The 20,236-nt window shown below is 43.7% G+C and overlaps 1 protein-coding gene across 1 annotated transcript in view; it reads left to right on the top strand.

Annotated features, from left to right (window-relative positions):
* The first annotated feature begins 259 nt into the window (after nt 1-259).
* LOC8026665 (tRNA methyltransferase 10 homolog B) overlaps nt 260-20,236 on the top strand; it is a 141,521-nt gene continuing 121,544 nt past the window's right edge. Inside the window, exons 1-6 of the mRNA XM_040220334.2 lie at nt 260-371; nt 7,587-7,639; nt 9,604-9,691; nt 9,930-10,071; nt 12,886-13,007; nt 13,518-13,670. Coding sequence (XP_040076268.1) covers nt 7,638-7,639; nt 9,604-9,691; nt 9,930-10,071; nt 12,886-13,007; nt 13,518-13,670 — 507 coding nt within the window. The 5' untranslated portion in view covers nt 260-371; nt 7,587-7,637. The remainder of the gene's footprint in view (nt 372-7,586; nt 7,640-9,603; nt 9,692-9,929; nt 10,072-12,885; nt 13,008-13,517; nt 13,671-20,236) is intronic.

Raw genomic sequence — 20,236 nt, 5'->3', positions numbered from 1 at the left:
TTGTAATTGTAGTTAATATTATTTTTTTTAACCATTTTCCAGTGAAAATAAATGTAAGAGAACACTTTTCTTCGATTATAAGCCGCGAGCAGCAGACGCTTATTGCGTTGTTTCCGCAATCAAACAACGCCAGTATAGCTCTGCCGAACTAGGTGTTTTAAAATTTAAATCTAGTTGAACTTCCTCTGTAATTAATTGAACTAAGAAAGCAGGTATCATTCATTACAGGCACTCATAAACACGCGAAAGTCGAAGCCAAGACTAGCCAAAACAAAAGAAAACCGGAGCGGTCTAGCGCCAAGGCGCACCTGAATCAATGCCTAAATTCAGTTAAACAGGAAAGACCAAAAAAGCAGAAACTATCTGCTCCTGTGAGTATTGCTGCGTCTCCGTGTTTAGTGAACAGTTCATTGCTAAATTTTTCGTGACATGTAGTATGTCAATACTTGCATATAAGCGTGTTACTCCGCATGTGAAAGGGAACAAGCAACAGCGCAATTAGTAATAATATAATTGCGATATACATAGGTTACCTCTTAGTTTGCGGTGTTTTATATAAAATAAGCCAGAAATTGTTTTGGTTTATTCTCTAAACGTATCTAGACACTGTTTCGAGTGCCGTCCGGCGACTCTCTACGCATTTAAGCCGAAGTTTCACGCTTGTTCTAACGTGTGTTCTAACTTCTATCAGCCGCTCGCCGCCTATCTGTTTTAACGTTATGTGCGAGCGGGCCAAACACCACAAGAGCCGGCAGCATGCTCTATGCTTATGCCTCGCCGCACGCGCGCGCAGTTTCCTTGCGTTTGCCGAAACGCGCGCGCTGCTTTTTCACGCTCTAAAAAAAATTCAACTGCGTAAAAAAGAAAAAAAGAAAATGTGAATATATATATATATATAATAAGATTTTGCATTTCACGTTTGTCAGTTGCAGTGACAACTGCTACAAAGGGCAGAAACTTAGTCGAACCCAAAATAAAAATTGTTTGAGAAGCGTATTGAATCTGAATACTCGAAAAAGTTGTATTGAACCTGAATGCTTGAAAAGACTTTTTCATCAAAACTTTGTATTCTTTGTGTGATTATTAGACTAGCAATATACTCACGCATACCATCTCATAATGAAGAAAAGAGTAAACATACTATACTACATGCAGTGGTTGTTGTACCTCAGCTTGTTTTTTCACACAGCATGTTCAAAACTGGCTCACATTTTTTGTCTATCAACAGCGACAATCTTGACGCCGTGCAGTGCATGCGACGAACGCGTCGTGTAACCTTACAATCAGCACGTGCTCATCAGCAACTATGCTTGAGTGCCTAGTGACCTTGATTGTTCACGATTTTGCTGGCAAAATACCATTGAACAACATTTTTGATAATTGACTGTCATTTGACTGTTGCTGCGATATAAAGCTTGGTTTTTGTTGATTATGTTGTTAATTGGCGTGTCCACACCAGTCAACTTCACTGATTATGCTCACGTTGCCTGCATGGAATTTTGCTGGAATATCACATTCTCTTTCTCATTAAAAGGCAACTCCGCTTCATTTTTGGTTTTGAAAAAACAATGCAGTCCTCTTCAGTATCGCCTAGGAAGACCACACGTGAAATCTTACGACGCAGTTCTGTCTAAATGTTTCTTAAATGGTCCGGCAAACTTTGCAACTCGCCAATTTGCCGAAATCGGCTTACTTGAGCGGGCGAATTCAGGCGCAACCAACAGCGCAGTTAAGGCTACGGCATGGGCGGAGCCAACATTGAGCTAAACGCCATCTACATGGCCCCCTTTTGCTTGTTTTCACTTCTCCGGGCGAGCGTAGCGCATGACGTCAGCAACGTTGCCTCTCGGCGCTCAGCGGTGTACACGTGATTGGCGTAACGCGCCTGCGCAGCGCGTTTCTTGGGAGCCGTTCGGCCGCCCGCCGTGGTCCCGCCGTTACCGCCGTCTTCCGCGTCACAAGCGCCGTCGTCGTCTTACTGATTGTGATTATTATCTCTCGGACTTTCGTCCACACTACGGACACCATGTGCGCGCACACTTAGGCCGCAGTTGTGCAGACGTCGTCGAATGCCGTAGACACCAAAACGTGGCGAAGAGTGCGGTGCAGACGACACTCGCGCCTGCCACAAGCTCGCCTCAATCCTGCCTGTCGTTGGGCCGAGGATCACGTGACATCTCGTACCACGTGATGGCCATGTACTTGGCGGCCCGAGGCCAATGTTGCCGGGCGGAGCCGAAGTTTCGGTTTCGATTTCCGCTCGTGTTTAAAACCAGATTTTAAAATATATATCCCATTTTTCGCGAAGCAAACGACGTAGTGTATTTTACTAGGGCTTTTTAATTCGAAATCAATCATTATCCCGAAATCTTCGGAATTGAGCGGAGTTGCTCTTTAAGTACAGAATAAAGATGTTCTTACCAACAGAGTTCACCAAATTTATGGAGAATTCAAATTTGTTTTTATTGGCCCCCCTTCGACAAAACTGAGTTGTTGATTTTACATAAAAAAGAAGTGCCAGAGACACAGTCCTGGAATGTACACAATAAGGGAAGTAAAGAAACCCCCTAGGAGCCTCAGAATGGCAAGCAACTATTCACATACTATAATGGTCTGTTTCCTGTGACGAGCACAAATGTTTGTCCGGAAACAAAACAAAACCTGCTTTTTTGGTGACCGTGCGCTATGTTCAGCGGGACCACTTGTTTACAAACGACTTTTTGTAGCCACTTCGTAACACACAAGCGTAAAAAAGCTTTCTAACATAGCATATTTCCCATGTCAAGGAACCCTGTTCTTTGTCACTCTAGCAGGAAGAGGCTTTTAGTAAAACCTTTGGTTGCCATTCTAAAACTCCGAGGAGATTCCTTTTCGAGTTCTCACCATTGTGTTAGACTGCTTGCACTCACTGATCCATACGACCATGCAACTAAGATCCCTGATGTATAATTTGCCATCTTCAGAGTTTGGCCATGATCGTGGCATACTCTCGCGGGAATCGCTTGAAACAATTTTGGGGGCTCCGTTGTCTGCACCAGTGCCTGGCGTCGCAAGTCCCCTGCTTCGTGTCCTTGTGATTGTCGTAATGCACCTGTGCAGCACGCTTCTTGGGAGCCATCCGGCCGTCCCGTTGTTACTGGTGTCCGCGCATCACAACCGCCGTCGTCGTCTCATCGTTCCTGATTATTGTCTCTTAGAGTTTCGTTTACTTTACGTACACAGACTGATGCCGCAGTTGTGCAGACGTCGTCGAATGTGGACACCAAAATGTGGTGAAGGGTGCAATGCAGACGACACATGCGCATGGCACACGCCCGCCTCAATGGTGGCCCGCCCATTGTTGCGTAGTGGATCACGTGACATCTTGTACCACGTGATAGCAATGTTTTTGGCGGTCTGAAGCCATTGTTGCCGGGTGGAGACAAAGTTTCGGTTCGAATTTCTGCTCATGTTCAACGATAGGATTTAACAATATATCCATTATTCGCTAAGAGAATTGCGTAGTGCCTTTTATTATTGCTTTCTAATTTTAATTGACTCATTATTCTGAAAGTTTTGGAATTGAGCAGAGTTGCCTTTTAATGAAAGCCACTGTCTACGATACGGACGACTTCATTTGCCTTTATATTGTCAAAGATGGACGGATTGCTAATGCCACATTGCTTCCTCTTGTCGACTCTGAATCACTCAATTATCACTTCGGCGTCATATCGTGCAATCAACTGAAAAAGGGGCCGAGTTTCGAGGCACAGTGTTATGTGAGGAAATTAATGGTGATAGCGGTTTCGATCCCAATCCTATCCACCTTGCGGTGTTGGGAGGAAGTACTTTAAAAAGACACTAACCCCCCCCCCCCCCCCCCCAACCACCATTTCTTTTACATTTTTTGCCAGGCGATTATATGTTCTGTCAGAATACTACTCGATCAATATTTTGCTACAGTGTCACATACATTTTGAATAAAGTAAAAAAAAAAAAATGCAACTGCTCGAAACTGAAACTGGACTGGGGAGAGCAGTACCAAAAATCAAGTAGCTGTGCAACTTTTTTTTTCTTTTTTTCAATCAACATATTTGCAGTTTTTTAAAGCCATAAATATGCATATTGTATTTTTGTCCATTTCTAGTATTTAGTGTGTGCCTTCGATGACCCACGACTTTGATTATCTTTGGTGGTTGTGCCTAAACCACGCCTAAACCATAAAAAATGGCATGTGACCACAAAGAAGAGAGTGAGCACAACTCAAACTGGCCAGTTCTCGATCAATGGTTTTCAGGACGAAAGAAAACAAATTTCGAGCCATAATTCAACTCTCGTATGTCATGTACAAAAAAAAAAAAAAAAGAAAAAAAAATTGGCGAGCATAAATACTTTGTTACTGTCCCTTTAAGTGCTTTGTACTTAAAATACTACTTTAAAGAACACATGCAAAGGACAAAAAAATCTTTTTAACCAATTTGGATGGGAAAAGGAAGTCATAAAACAAATTTACAACGCACAAGAAAACAAAATTGTAGTTGGCACCCGCGAAAAAAAAATGGTTATTTATCACGTGGTGCTTGCGCTTTTTCAGAAGCTTTCTATGGTCTCTAAAAGTTACTTATTCATCTTCGTTTGAAATGCAACAAAAAACAAAGATTAATAAGTAACTCTAGATCCCAAAGGAAGCTTCTGAAAGAGCGCAAGCACCACGTGATAGACCTGAATGCCGCTGGGGTGTTCTCTCCTGGTGGCGGCTGTGGTGACATGGAGAAACGCGTTTAACCGGCGGCACACCACGCTCAGCGTGCGGTGGCGGCGGCGCACAAGTTTACCACGTGACCTGCGGCGGCTTCCGCGGTCGCCAACTACTGATTCGTTTTGCACCGTAAATATAGCTCTAAAATTTTTTTTCTTCGTTGTATATCTGTTTAATGACATTCTTTTTATACCTAAGCTGTTTAACGAAACTCAAATGAGAGTTTCTGCGCAGGTGAGTTGGTGAACGATCATAGTGAAAAAACCTCGAGACAAGGAACATAAGGAGGGGGCAAACGCAACACCGTGACACCGTTCCTAAGAACGGTATTGTGTTTGTCCCCCTTTTTCGTTCCTTGTCTCGTGGTTTCTTTCACTATAATCTGTTTTTCCTTTGCATGTGTCCTTTAAATTGTACTTTCCTTCAAGTACATTCTCTGACTATATGTACTATCGTGGACAGTGTTAGCTATAACACGGCAGCGGCGGTCGTCCCGTATCCCCAACGCCATATAGCAGGCGCCGTCCGAAACTCCGTGCATGCACCATGTGGCGGACTCGCTCTTCCCGCCTGCGAGCACACCCTCGCTTTGTCGTCTGCTAGGCACAGAGCAGACGACGCCACAGCGCTTGCCAATTTCCTGTGTAAGAGGTGCCCATGGTTGATTCCCTGACTCCACTGGCTAAGGATAATCATTGCCACTAAATGTAATATCACGGTAGATTAAATTTTTTTATGGGGTAAGTTTACAGTTATACTCCGTTTCACTTTAGGTCTAAGCGCAGCGGACGCTACGAGACGATAGGCCTCACCAAGCAGCGACAAAAGCACACTTTTCGCACCTTACTGGATCCCCCGGTGATGCACTTCGTGACGTTGCACCTTTGCCGCTATTTGATTGCCCCTGTCGTTTTGTAGTGTACGCTGCACTCTAACTTAATGTGAAACGGAGTATAACAATCTATTTATGTATCACACCTGCTGCGCTCATACTGGTTTGCGAACGCGTATTGTTAAAGATGCTTTGTGCACGCCTGTTTCTAAAAAAAACAAAAAAAAAACAAACAAACAAACAAAAACAAACATAGGCAGGATTAATGCCCCAATGACTCAGCAATCTGCCTCAATAAAAATCGTCGGCTGAAAATTAGTTCGAGACCAGTTTGCTATGGCGAAAGTACCAGACAAGCAGCACTGTGGCATCGCCTGCTCTGCACCTAGCAGACGACAAAGCTAGGGTGTGCTCGCAAACCGGAAGAACGAGTTCGCCACACGGCCTATGCGCGGAGTTTTGGACGGCGCCTGCTATGTGGCGCTGCTGCCGTGTTACAGCTAACATTGTCCACGATAGTACTTGTACTTTACTCAAAATATTTTTTTCTGGTGCTTTCCAAGGAATGTACAACTCCCCACTTCAAAGCACATTCCCCAAATTGGGTCTTGTTATATTTGTGTCTCAAAATGATGCTTCGTCAACTCCGAAGCCACTTGACTTTATCCTATATTCACCGTCACTTCCTAAAATAACTGATGCACCCCTGATTACCCCTGGAGAAATGCATACCAATTAAAAAAAAAGAAAAACAAGCCACTGTATAGGGGAATGAAAGGATATCTTGAAAAATTGTGTTAATAAGTGCTTGTAGTACTTTGCTTTAAAAGTACATTCTATTTATAGTACTTTACTGCAAGTACATTGCACCCACTGTACTTATGCTACTTTAGTTGAAGTACATAACCTCTCATTTACTTTGTATTTTACTCGAAGTACTTTTTAGATGTACTTTACTCAGCACTGCCACGTTGTGCAGATCTTGTGCACACCGTCTACGAGGCCCGGCTACTACAAACTGCTGATTTCGCTCTCCTTAAGCGCCAAGGTTGTTAAAGCTTATTGCAATACAACTGCTTTGCCTTCTGTCACATCGCCGTCCTGTTGTACAACGTTAGCGTGTGGGGCATCGCCGTACCCAAGGTCGTGTAAACAAACACGGACCAGGTGAAATCGGAGTGGTCTTTATATTGTGAAGAGTCGCCTGCATTGTCAAAAAGTAAGGAACGGTATGTTAGAAATATTGTCTCTTAATTTAGCACGTTTATGAACTTCTGACGAAGTGGGCACTGCCAACATGAGAGTTCACAATTCATTGCCGATGCATTCCGTTAAGGTCCTGTAGCCGTAGGGCTTGAATCCATTTTGCTTACTTTTTCGGGTGCAAACTCTATCAAATCTCGCATTGGAACTATTTTCGCTGCTACTTGTGCAACGTACAGCTGCGCAGCGGGGAGGCATGAGGACCATAAAGCCAGGCCGCGAGAATGGCTGAGTGAATCAGGCTGAACCAGCACTGTCTGAGTGGACGAGGTAGCCCCCAAAAATGGTACCTTTCCCTTTCCTCCCCTCTCTCAGAGTTGGCACATGCACCCAATTATCTCTGGAGAAGGTGAATTACAAAGGTGATGATCCCAAAAAGTATTGCCAAAAAGGACAGTGTTTTGATAGATTTAATTAGGGTATCAGCTGTTTTCATGAACTGGCTGGTTCATCACAGGGCTGCTGCATACACTGGGTTTGTAACATCTTGTCAGGTTGCATCCCTTCTAGTTTCTAACTCTGACTGTGTTATTGAAAACAATGGATTTTTAAATTTATGACAGACAAAACATGTCTGTAGGTGATTTAAGTAAATCCTATATCTTCACAGAATTACTTGTTTGCAAATATGTATTCATCTAGATGCCTGCCACTAAAGGGATAAAGTTGGCTGTGTTCAGAATATTTTTTTGTTTTGCTGAATGAAATGGTTTCAACCATGACCAATGCTTTCGTCTAACTTGCTCATTTCAGAATCAAGGATACCCGCAAAACAGTATAATAATCTAGAAGTTCACATGGTTTATGTAAGTATTAATTGATTGTAGCTCATTTTGATGTGTGGCAACAAACGTAGCACTCTTGTTGCAGGATTGAGAGGTAACTACAAGAATGATCTATAATTTTACTGTTGGTGCCAGCAGGTAGTCAGCCTGATAAGTAGCATAGTGGTGACAGTTATGTGTTAAATTTATATGAATCAGTTGTATCAAGTGTTCACAAAAGTTCAAAGCACGATTAATCCATCACTGGATGTTTCCTTTTTATAGTAGTACTTTCCACAACTAGTGTTCTGGAAAGTGCTCATTTCGAACACTAAGATAAGCAGTAAACCTTGGTGCTTGCCAGTACCCTTTGAAAGTAGAATGCAATCGTACACCAATGTTGTGTTCATGCTAACTCTGTCGTGTACAGTCATTCTTGATCGGGGACCGTGGACAGGCTAATGCACAACCCGTAGTGATAATTTATTTATTTATTTAATTTACCTCAAAGCGCCCTTTCGGGCATTGTATGAGGGGGGAGTACAAGGTTTTCGACAAAAATATTGAAACGATACATATCGTACATATTTGCTTAATAAACAAGAAACAATGCAATACACCCACCCGAAAGGAATACACTCTTACACAAACAGGAAACAACGTGCCAACCAGGCTACAAAAAGAGAGAGAAAAGACCAGTTCAGTTTAAAGCTTCCTGGAATAACGATAAACTGCATCAGTTTGAGATGTAAAGAAGTGTTCCTTCTGCATGTCCCTGTATACAGCAAAAATATTAGGTTTGAGGTGCAAGTTAGTCATATCTGTGTTATTCAAAGTTTGTTAATTGCTAGTACCGGCAGCACCCTATCAAAAGACTTGTGTATGACCATCCCACCCATCTTTCACTTTATAGTGACATATAGTTTGGCGTCAGAGCGAAAAGCCACAGCACTCATCCTTCCATAGGTCAGATGAACTTTCACCTAGGATCAGAACAGAATCTTCTATACTTACCACCCTTATGCACCTAAAAGTTGAAATTGCAGTTACAAGACAAGCAAAGTGCATAATGTAACAATTCAGGCAGTTATATCATGGCCATTGTCTCAGTAATGCAGGTGTTCCACTTTGCTGCTCTTTTTTCTGCATCACACCTATTTTAGCTCTCGTTGATATATCATTATGTAACTTGGTCCCTGAAAAGAAAAAAAAGTTTCTTTTAACGGTTTGGTTGGGATACGCGTGTCACAAAATAAATTTTACGCGAAAAAAAATGAAATTTTTGTTTACAGCAATATTGTTGGCGTGAGTTTTACTTTAAATTTTGTGCGCAAAGTCCATGACGTCACGGAATGGTCCTACGCTCTTTCCACCTCAACGAAATGTCATACGCCCTCTCCACCTCAACGCGATGGCCAAGTCGATTCACCTCTCCTACGCTTGCCCAAAATGCTGAGATAGAAAACAAGTGGAAAGGAGGTGACTACCAACTAGATCGCGTCTCATGCTGTCCATATTGCTCTAAAAATTTTTTTTTTTTCATAAAATTAGTTTTTTTTATTAGCCTGTCCCAACCAGACTGTTTAAAAAGACATTTTTTTTTTCTTTTCAGGGGCTTTTTAACATAATGATATGGTCTTTTTCAAAACCGGAGGTGCCACAAAGTGTTTTTGAACTGAATGTTCTCAGGTTAAAATTTGAGGTCTCATGTCGTTGAACACAGTAATTACTCTGTCACAGTTAACCATCGTAATTACCATCTTAGAAGAGGTACCTACCTAGTAGTGAGAAAATGTACTGGTGGCAAAATTACTTCTAGTTTTTTCGATATTTACATTTACAAATATGTGCATCGTTTGAGTAATACAACACAAGGCTCCTACTGTTTCGTTGTGGAACCAGCATTGTCAGGCAGCAGTCTACCAAGCACCTTTCACGTGTCAGTTGATTCTAACAGATATCCATGCAACATTGGGTGGCTGTATAGCTCTTTTGCTTTTGTGCAGGGCCTCTGTCAGGAACTCTTGCCCCTTCTCGAGTGAAATGTGTGAGGAGACGTTGGAGCAAAAGAACGACGAAGGACGCTGTGTTTCGGTAAGTGCTCCCTTGCTCTAGTATTGAGATTTGCATTTGCAAACTCATGAACAAGAAAAAACAAAACTAACATCAACATTGTTTGTTTTAAATGTTTATTCATTTTGAAGATTGGCGGTACTTGGCCAGAGTTAATCTTGATTGAACATTGTTTTAAATGTTTATTCATTTTGAAGATTGGCCCTTTTGAAGATTGGCAGTACTTGGCCAGAGTTAATCTTGCTTGCTCCTTTTTCAGAAAAATGAAGCCCGGCGAGTTCACAGGTACGAGAAAATCATCGCTGCGAGAAGGGCAAAACGCAAGGAGAAGAAACGGAATCGAAAGGCGCGCCTTGCGGAATCTAAATTGTTCAATGGGTCTCGTGAAAATGCACATTCTGGTAAGTGGTTGCTAGAAGGATTGGTAACTGGAGACTGGGAATGAATGAAAGGGCTGGTGATGTGTACATATTGTATTCACTCACTTATCACTCATTTATACTGACACCATGGACCCATCTACTCGTCATTTGATTCCTAACACTTGTGGGGCACATGGAGATTAGATTCTGCATATGATTGAGCCATAGTCATCTTTACGAATTGCAGAAAAAAAAGACCAGAAATTTCCACAAATCTCCCCAATTTTTTGGAGTTTGTAAAATGCAACTTCACCAGAAATCTTTTCAGCTGGCTGAGCTTGTACTCTATGGTGTGATGGTTTTTTATATTGCCGAATATGTTTTCCAGGTGTTTTTTAACTTGAGAGCTATGTTAGAGCACTGTTAGTGATATGAAATAGCCTTTATGAATTCCAAGAAAATGAAATGCTGTGCACAATACTTCTTCATGTTCCCCTTCATACTTCTCATTTACCCTCTGTCATCCACTGACTTGTTGTGGCTCATGCTTGTTTATTGCTTTTCTGATATACATAATCTCTGAATGCCTAAGGGACACTGACACCCCCCCCCCCCCCCCCCCCCAAATTAATTTTTTTTTTAAATTTTTTGCCAGGCGATTTATTATGGTGTCGGAATACTACCCAATTAATATTTAGCTACAGAGTCACGTGTTTTTTGAATAAAGCCAAAAAAATGCCACTGCTCAAAACCGAAACCGAAACGCCTGCACCGCACGGAGAGTGGAGAGGAGAGAGTGAGTGGCAGAAGTCACGTGGCCACACCCAACCGTGTGGTTTTTTTTTTTTCCGCGTGCAGCAGACGAAATGCATTGCGGGATCTGTTCGTTGTGCGATTCCTTTGCAGTCATGTTTGTTCCGCTCGTTGTTCTGTACTTTAAGATGAGTTATTTTGTACATTTAAGTGTTGACAGTTAGTAGTAAGTGCCTGTGGTTAATTCCTGCGATCGGCTCCGAAAAGAATACTCCCAAGATGTTGTGTGAAGAGCTGCCCCACATGTCCTGCATCTGAAAGTGGCATTGTGCGGCCGAGGTTTCAAAAATGGAATCCCATACCATTTAGTTCATTGACGTATTGTCCACAACAATAGTTTCTTTCAGTGATAATTCGAAAAAAAGAAAGAAATGTAAACATTGCAAAAAGTTGGAAAAAAAAAAAAATGTACGCCCACATTAGGGGTTGAACTCGTGCCCGCTGCGGGTAAAGTGGACGTCTTTCCACTGAGCTACTGAGGGAACTCTTTCATTTGTAGTAATGCAGCCATTTAACTGTATGTCGGAAAGTTTGCTGCCGATTTCCCTCCAGCACATGCACTCTCGGCTTGAAGTCGCCGCAGCACCACATATTGGCCACATTCGCACCTAGTAAAAAAACCGTACTTCGTGTACTTATGCACAAAGTACATACTTCGTGTAAGTATGTACTTCGTGCTTGGCGTTTGAGCGAGCGATGTCTTCAGCCACGAGAAGGGAGGACGGCTTGGCGATGTCTTCGTGCAATCGGCTTGCTGGTCGGGCGTGTCGTACGGGATGAATATCAATTCTTTTGATCGGTCCAAAATTTCTCTTCCGAAGGAAGACAGAATTCACCAGTACAGTGAACGACAATTCTGAAGTAGAGATCCCACGCCCGTTGTCCTCTGCCACCCGCGAGTCCCACGAAACACGAAACGACGCCATTTTTTGAGAATTATGCAGTGAACACACGAAATGCTTTCGGTTGTCTGTGCAACCTTTTTTTTTTCAATCAATGTATTGGTAGCTTTTTGAAAGCCACAAAAAATGGGTTTCATATTTTTTTTATTTTAAGTATTCACTGTGTGCCTTAATGACCCACGACTTCAATTAAATTTGGTGGTAGTGTCTAAATGTTAGAAAACAGCCCATGTCCACGAAAAAGAGAGTGAGCGCGACTCAAACCGCCCAGTTCTGTACTGGCAGTTTTCGGGTGAAAAGAAACCGAATTTCGACCCGCAAATCCTGTTATGGGTAGTTGGGCTCTCATATGTCACGTACAACTAAAATTAAATGACAAATAGCGCTAGGACAAGGACAGACGAAGAAGTGGACAGGACAGGCGCTAACTCACAACTGACGGTTTTAAGGTGAGTTAGCACCTGTCCTGTCCACTTCTTCGTCTGTCCTCGTCCTAGCGCTATTTGTAATTCAATTATGTATAACCAACTAGCCCGCCAGAATATTTTAATACAATTAAAAACCTCGGCGAGCATAAATACCCTGTCAGTGTCCCTTTAAGCTGTGTTCCTGCTAGACACTTCTGACATTTCAGTTGTGTTTCAAATTGAAAAGTACAAGATTGTACGATGAACGTCAGTGGAGCAAATTTCACTGGGGAAGCAAACTACACTCTTCCAATGACTTTCTGGTGGGATTAGTGCCCATTCAAAAGTTGTCAGATTTGGTAAATTATGAAACGGCTATTGACTCTTAAGTCTCTCATGCTCGTGAGGTTTATTATGGAGCAGTCAAATTGTATGCCCGTGAATGTAATATAGTATAGTGCATAACTTGAATTGTCCACTTGTGGAATATTCTACCGCTTTATGATGCTTGGTTGTCACATAAGTAGGCTGTTGTGTCTTATGATAGGACTGATGTAAGGATTAATTACTAAGCTACCTCATACGACATTCGACAGTCTGTAGCCAGCATTCGACGAAATGCTAGTTTGCCCCTGGTGGCGATATTTGATGAAGACTGTTTTGTGCTTTAAATGTATTCGGGAACCTTAAGTTTTCTCTTTGTAGTTACTTATTGAGCTTGCTTTTTGCAGATATTGTGAGGTTGAGCAAGCGACTGGAAAAGGAAGCAATTCAAAAGAGACTTCTTGAAGCGAGAGGTACCACTCCACGAGTGTGCATCGATCTGGGCCTCACCGACCTCATGAATGACAAGGTGAAAATGGCCGTTCTCAGATGCATGACTGGTTCTTTTCAGGTTTGCCTCATAACATTCTAGAAATATCTGAAACGGAGCTTGTAATGCAAGCAGATCTATAGACAGACTGTGTTGAATATATGTAGTGAGATATTGCCAACTGCCAGCACCTCTAGGCTAATACATACTATCTACATTTGCAAGTATAAAAGCTGACCAGCCTGTCATTTCATTCAACCAACCAGCAGCTTGTCTCAAGTCAGTAGATTTGCAAATTATTAAACTGCAGAGTAGCTTTGATCATGATGATTAAGGGGACATACATTACATTTATTCTGATCAAGTAAACTTCCAGTTTTTTGTGATGTGAAAGAGAGGTGCCAGCACTTTATTGTGATTAGTGCTTACACTATATGAACCGAGGATCAGGGCAGTATTTTATCCTGCTGAAAAGAGTTTTTTCCTGTGTAACCTCCAGCACTTCACCTAAACCCAACTAACAGACCTCCTCTTTGCCTTACCTTTCAGGAGTTGAACAAGCTTTCCTCACAGCTTCGGAGACTGTATGGCTCCAACAGGCACAGTTCCAAGCCCCTGCACCTCTACTTCACGAACTTCGCTCCTTCTTGCCGCCTGTACAGGATGTGCGTCATGAAGAATGAAGGCTTTCGTAATTACATGGTAAGCTGGAAGACATCTCTTTGATTCTTTTTATTTGCCTCTTCACCTAACCTCAAATGATGGAGTCATGTCTCATTAATATGGATGAATATGTTCCCCAGAAAAGTCAATCGTCCATAGTATGAGTCGTCCATAATAGCGAATCAGGGTAAAAACACACATATCAACAAGCATATCAAGGAGCTTTTGCTGTGAACCACCTCGAGGACTTCCCCCCTCCCCTGTCATAGCCTTACCTATACTCTGTTTCACCGTAATTTGGCAAACAGCGAACACTATGGCCTTCTCGAGCGAGTCAAAGCAACGGAGGCGAAGCATGCGACAGCCAGAGGTCGGCATTTTAGGTCGCCCTCACTCACCCTCACCCTCACAGCCACACTTACCTAAGCCCCTCACTCAGCCTCACCCTCACAGCTACACTCACCTTCAGCCCCTCACTCACCCTCACCCTCACAGTCACACTCACCTTCAGCCCTTCACTCACCCTCACTGAACCTCACGGCCCTCACGCACTCACCGCCCTCACGGCCCTCACGCCCCTCAATCACTCATGGCCCTCACGCCACTCACCGCCCTCACGGCCCTCACCGCCCTCACGGCCCTCACGGCCCTCACGCACTCATAGCCCTCACCGCCCTCACGCCACTCACCGCCCTCACGCGCCTCACCGCCCTTGCGGCCCTCACACCCCTCACGCCCCTCACGCACTGATGGCCCTCACGCCACTCAGGCCAGCTTCAGATGGGGCAATTTCGCCCAGAAACTTTACGTCGCAACACCAGCAACACGGGCCGCCCGCGATCACACGCAGCAACGAATTGCTGCAATTTGCCATCGTCATCATAAAATTTTATTTTTCTTGCACTATTTAGACACAATTACGCGTTAGAAACGTGTTTTTATGCATTTAAATCTCATTAAGAATACTAATGCACCTTTCTGAAACAGTTTATTTCCAAAAAAAAACGATCGATTTCAAACCAGAACCAAGTCTTTCGGTGTCATCATCACCGGCACGAGGTATCACGTGAAACTTTTGCGTCCCTGGTTGGATGCAGCCGCTTCAAACGCATTCGAATTGCTCCGAGTTGCATGGCCCTCACGGCCCTCACGGCCCTCACGGCCCTCACGGCCCTCACGGCCCTCACCGCCCTCACGGCCCTCACCGCCCTCACGGCCCTCACCACCCTCACGGCCCTCACGGCCCTCACGGCCCTCACGGCCCTCACGGCCCTCACGGCCCTCACGGCCCTCACGGCCCTCACCGCCCTCAAGGCCCTCACCACCCTCACGGCCCTCACGGCCCTCACCGCCCTCACGGCCCTCACCGCCCTCACAGCCCTCACGGCCCTCACCGCCCTCACAGCCCTCACGGCCCTCACTCACCCTCACACTCATGAATTTTCCTGGTTCAGAAACTCACTCACCCTCACCTCACCTGTGAGGATGAGGGTGAGTGAGGGTGAGTGAGGGCCCTCATGAGTGAGGTTTGCCGAGGTATGGCGACAGCCCTTACCAAAAACAGGGGGTGAGAGCGTAACCCAAGCAGTTGGAGAGAAGGGGAGAGGGGAGCTGATACCCTCTTTTCATGTGTCCCAGACGTTGCTTTGCCCCTTGTCTCTTTAAAAAATTTGTACAAGAGGGGCCTTCCGTGTTTTCGACAGCACTGTGCACACCTAGGGACAGGGGCAGATTCGGGGGTGGGAGGTGACTGCCCCTCCCTTCCCCCCTAAGCCTTTGAAGGTCAACTCTTTTTTTTTTAGTGAAAAAATTGATATACATTAGCTGAAAGTTAAGTTTTTGGTGACAACAAATGTTGGTCAACAAAATAGATCTGGGCAATGTTTCGGCCGCAATGGCATATTTCAGCAGGCCCCCCCCCCCCCCCCATCACCACCCCAATGACTACCGCCCCCCAAGCCCGAGCCATAAATCTGCCCCTGCCTAGGGAGTGACAAGTCCCCCTCCGACGTGATGACCGGCTCGCTGGGACCGTAGCTTTCGCAAACCAGGGTTGGGCAGAAATACTCAAAAATGTATTTTGAAATACAAATACTGGGATACATTAAAATAGTAGCTAAAATACTGATGCTGAAATATATCTGTAAAAGTGTATCGTGATACGTATCAGAAATACATTTTAAATAGAGGCGAAAAGTATTTGGAAATACAAATACAGGAATGCATTTTAGGGAGGGCAGAAATACAAGTACAGAAATACTGATACTGCAATACATTTTTCAAAATTGTTTGAGAAGCCGAATGATATGAAGCTTGAAGTTGGAAGTGGAAGTTTTTGATCCTGAAATTACTTTCTTGTTGGCTTGGCACTTTGCTTTGAAGGTAGTGATTTCGGACGACGAGGAGTCTTCAATGGGCTCAAAAAAACGTTCCATAAATGACTGACCGCGGTTCCTTCCCTGACATCCTCTTTCTGACGAGGGATGCGAAAAGACTTAGACCTCAAAATAAATTCTGTGTCATCCTAAATCCCATCAAAACGTCACCATGCCCCTGGCAACATTTATCATGTGATGTCACGGTGAAATGAACTGGTATTCTTCATCTGTAGGTGTGGCCTTGAACATGAAACTTTACCATGCTGCTGTATGAAAGGACAATACATACTTTCGTTCTAGGCTACCTCGTTGAAATTCGTGCTGGCAGTGTCATTTGGAAGTTTCGAAAATAGTGGACCACTTGAAGCATCCTGGAACACATGTCTTATCTTCTGTTATGTTTGAAAAAAACGATATGGTGGCATCTCTGTTGTGAAGGTCCTTGCTGCCGACCCTCCGCCACCGGCTCATGGATTGCAGTCCTCAAGTTTCGTCTTGCATACTCCAAATAGAGACCTCGTGGATTGCAACCTGATATTGCCGGCACAGGTGCAAGCTCTCCGAGAAACAGCGCGCTCGTGACGAGTCGCAGGTGTACAAAGTCTGGGTCGGCACAGCGAGGCCACGTCTGACCTCCTTTCTGGGTTTCGGATCACCAGAGCAGTGGGTCACTTTCATGTCGGCTGATGACGTACCCTTGCGCCGTACAATATTACGGGCGCAGCCTCAGACGCATTCAAATATGTGTTGAACTTCACTGCGTGAGTCATCCTACTATTTCAAGTCAACCACTGCCAGGCTCGTGCTGCCACGGACTGTGACTCTACTTTGCCGGCTGGGTGTACTGTGTACGCTAAGGCAAGAGAGACGGTTAGCAGCGGGCTTTGGATGCCAGCAAACTATGACTCAAGAAACCCTTACCTAAGGACCTGCGGCACAAAATGCTCTGTCTCCACTCCTGGCACGCCACCTGGTTCGAGTCCCCGACTACGCAACACTTCTCAGAAGAGAGAAGAAGATGCATAGAAAAATAGTTTGGAGAATGGGAAGGAACCTTGGTCGGTATGGTAACAATGCCCCAGCATCTCCTTGACCCTGGTGCCCTAAAAATAAAAATGTGTGCGGTTTTTTTTTTTCTGGAGGGGAGGGGTAGTATTTCTAAAGAAATCTAACGAAATACATTTCACCCTGATTGTATTGCGATACAAAGGAACATTCCAAATGCATTTCGTTGCAGGAATGCAGATACTGGTGAAAAAAAAATGTATCGGGATACAGAAATGCAGATACGGAATGTATTTCTAAAATACTATCGCGATACATTTGTATCGCGATACTGCTTAACCCTAATTGAAACAAAGTGTAAAATAAATTAGTTTTGTAGGTCTAGAGCCAATCTCCTGTTCTCCAAACAGTGACAAGATCTACACTGAGGTGACCTAGGTGCTTTAGGGTTCATTTTTATTTTTTCCTGGTTATATGTCATGCACAATCTCAAGCAACAATAGACCGGAAACAGTGAGGACCCATTTTGTGTAAAAGACGAAACAAAACATCTTTTGGTTGGCAGCTCTTATCGCAATATTCGCAACGAACGTCTGGGTGTATGTACACTGTGATCTTTTAGGTTCACTGATATCTTGGGGAAGTTTTTGTACCTTTTTTTTTCCAAACTGAGGTGCTGGCATCTGTTATAAAGAGTCAAAAATCCCTGTATTTACCTAATTTGTCCCCAAAATAGCTGTCCACAGCCCGGACTGCAGGTTTTCATATTAATGGGGCAAAGTTGCATGGCGACAGATCACTTGCCAGAAATTTCGTCCATAATGCATATTAACGGGGTTCATTTTAGCTAGACATGTCCGTACAAGGTGGGTCTTACAAATGTCAGAATGTTATAGGTACTGACTACAAGGACTGGTCTTATACATATGGTTCTAAAAAGCAGTGATATTAGAATAAAAAAATATGAGAAAATTAGTCTGCTATTAAAGTGATGCCTTCTATAAACAATGTGTCAAGAAGTGTAGAATTGGAACCGGAGCAATGAAGCTTTTTCGAACATCTGTCACCATCTAGCAAGCAACATCTGCAATATTGGGAAGTGCGTTCTATCCTTTTAACTGTTTTGCCCATTGAACTTGCATTGTCCAGAATGCAATATGACACAAACACAATAGTTTTTCTTTGGATTTAATTTATTGATGTACCACGGGGCTCGATCAATTGCACTACCTTGTGTTTTATGTTGTCTGCTGTCCAAGCTTTCCCGTCTGCAAGGGGCATCTAACTGGCGTGCCATTCACCATTTAATTAGGAACTACTGCATTTTGTTTTGCTTTTGTGTATTTTCTAAGCCCTGGTTATCAATCAATCCTTAGCATGCAGTACTGAGTTTTGGTGATTTAATTTTTTCTTATGCCACCCTATCACAACTGTATAGGATGAACGGCAGGCCCTTTGCTTGCCATAATTCAGAACGTTCTGGCTCGCGACCCATGGTGCACGAAGTGAGGGGATTGGATTTATTCTTGTATATAATTTAAGTAGAAATGCCAAAAGGATGCTCTAACTCTGTCATGGGGTCTTAGTGATGCTGGAAACCGAGGAGTAGAAGGCTCCACAGTATTGGGTTTTGTAAGGCTCTATACCATTCTTTGGTAAACTTCCAAGGCTCCACAGGTTTGGTGAGTTGCTATTTATTTTTAGATTCCTGGAGACTGCTGAGTTGTTAAATAATTCGAAGTGTCGTTCTTTAGCCGCATCATCTGGCCAGAGGAGCATGCTGTGTTTACCATTGAGAATAAAAGCAATAATTCTGTTATGAAAGAAAACCGTCCAATGACGAGTCGTTATAAATGCACATAGTAGCCACCTCCTGTCTTCCAGTTTTATACTGTGTTTGCATAATGGGTTCTGCAGAGCTTTCATTTAAGAAGTTATGGTTTAGGGCAGGGTCTCTCGACTATTCACAGGAGGTGGAAGGGGAAGGAGCGAGGTATTGGTTTACGATGTTCAGTAGGTGTGTTGTTAACACACATACTGTACCTACTCGAGTTGAAGTCCACTCCTATATCAGAAACAAAGAATGTGCCAAAGTAATAAAACAGAACCTGAAACACGAATCCTTTTTTTTTTTTTTTTTAAGGTAAGAAATAGGAGGGAAGAGTTTCCTATAAAACATTATTTCACAGAGCGCCTATCCACCCTAGCTGGAATTCACTTGTCAGCCGCGCTGGCCGCATCATTGTTCGGATTCGGAACGGTCAACTCCGTCTTCCTGGCGTCAAGCTTCACTGCTTTGCACCGATGTGCTCGGAGAAGCGGCCTTCGCAGGTTGAGCTTTCAGGTCCCATCAATGTTTGCTCGATGGGATCGGAGAGTTTGCTCACAGCTACGGGTCGACATCCTTTAGTCACGATTATAAGTTGGCCCCTAATTTTAAAAGACGCCGACAAAGAGGACAACAAAAAACTTCAACCTATATTTTACTAAGTGGGACAATTGATATTGCGAAATTGGCTTCTTTTGTCATAAATGGAATGAGCACCACGCAAAGGTGGGATGCTTTCTGGTGTGTATGAATAACGTAAAATATTGTATCGCATAGCTTGACTGACCGGCGTGGACTTCACGCCCTTCAGTCGGGCTTTCGGGGGAACAATCTGTAGCCTACCTGTCGGGGATTTCCCCTAGATTGATCTTCTCAGCAATATTGACAGCTTTCCCGCGGTGTGTTCGTTTTTTTGACGGGTGGCTCCTGATAACATGGATTTTCTAAACTGACGCTTAATCCCTGGTTAGAGCAGCTGGTATTCTGCTTTCCGCTGGTTGTGGTGACGGGCCGGGACGGAACCAGGCCTTTCAGCCGTGCTTTAGGCGCCTAGTGGGAGGGGGCAGCGTTTCATTTTGGCGAAAGTATCGATTTATCTGTCATGCACGCATCAGACCTCTTTTGTAAGATGATACCATAGACGACAATCCATTGAAAAAGAATTTAAAGCAGTTACGTAAAATAAACGAGTGTTCACATATTTGACCGTCATTTTAGCGGGGAGAACGGTCTTCTGCTTCTATTAAGATCTAAGCGATTAAGTAAAAAAATGTATATCTGAAGTTCAAGGAACCACTTGAATACTTGAATAAAACGAATCTTGCGGCGGAGATTGCTTCCCTTATGGCTTCCAAAAGAACGATTCATTAAATGATCGGAATATTTTCTGGTTT

This window comes from Ixodes scapularis, unplaced genomic scaffold, assembly GCF_016920785.2.
Source record: "Ixodes scapularis isolate PalLabHiFi unplaced genomic scaffold, ASM1692078v2 PGA_scaffold3__209_contigs__length_174095766, whole genome shotgun sequence".
Taxonomy (NCBI): domain Eukaryota; kingdom Metazoa; phylum Arthropoda; class Arachnida; order Ixodida; family Ixodidae; genus Ixodes; species Ixodes scapularis.
This window is presented reverse-complemented; position numbering and strand designations above follow the sequence as displayed.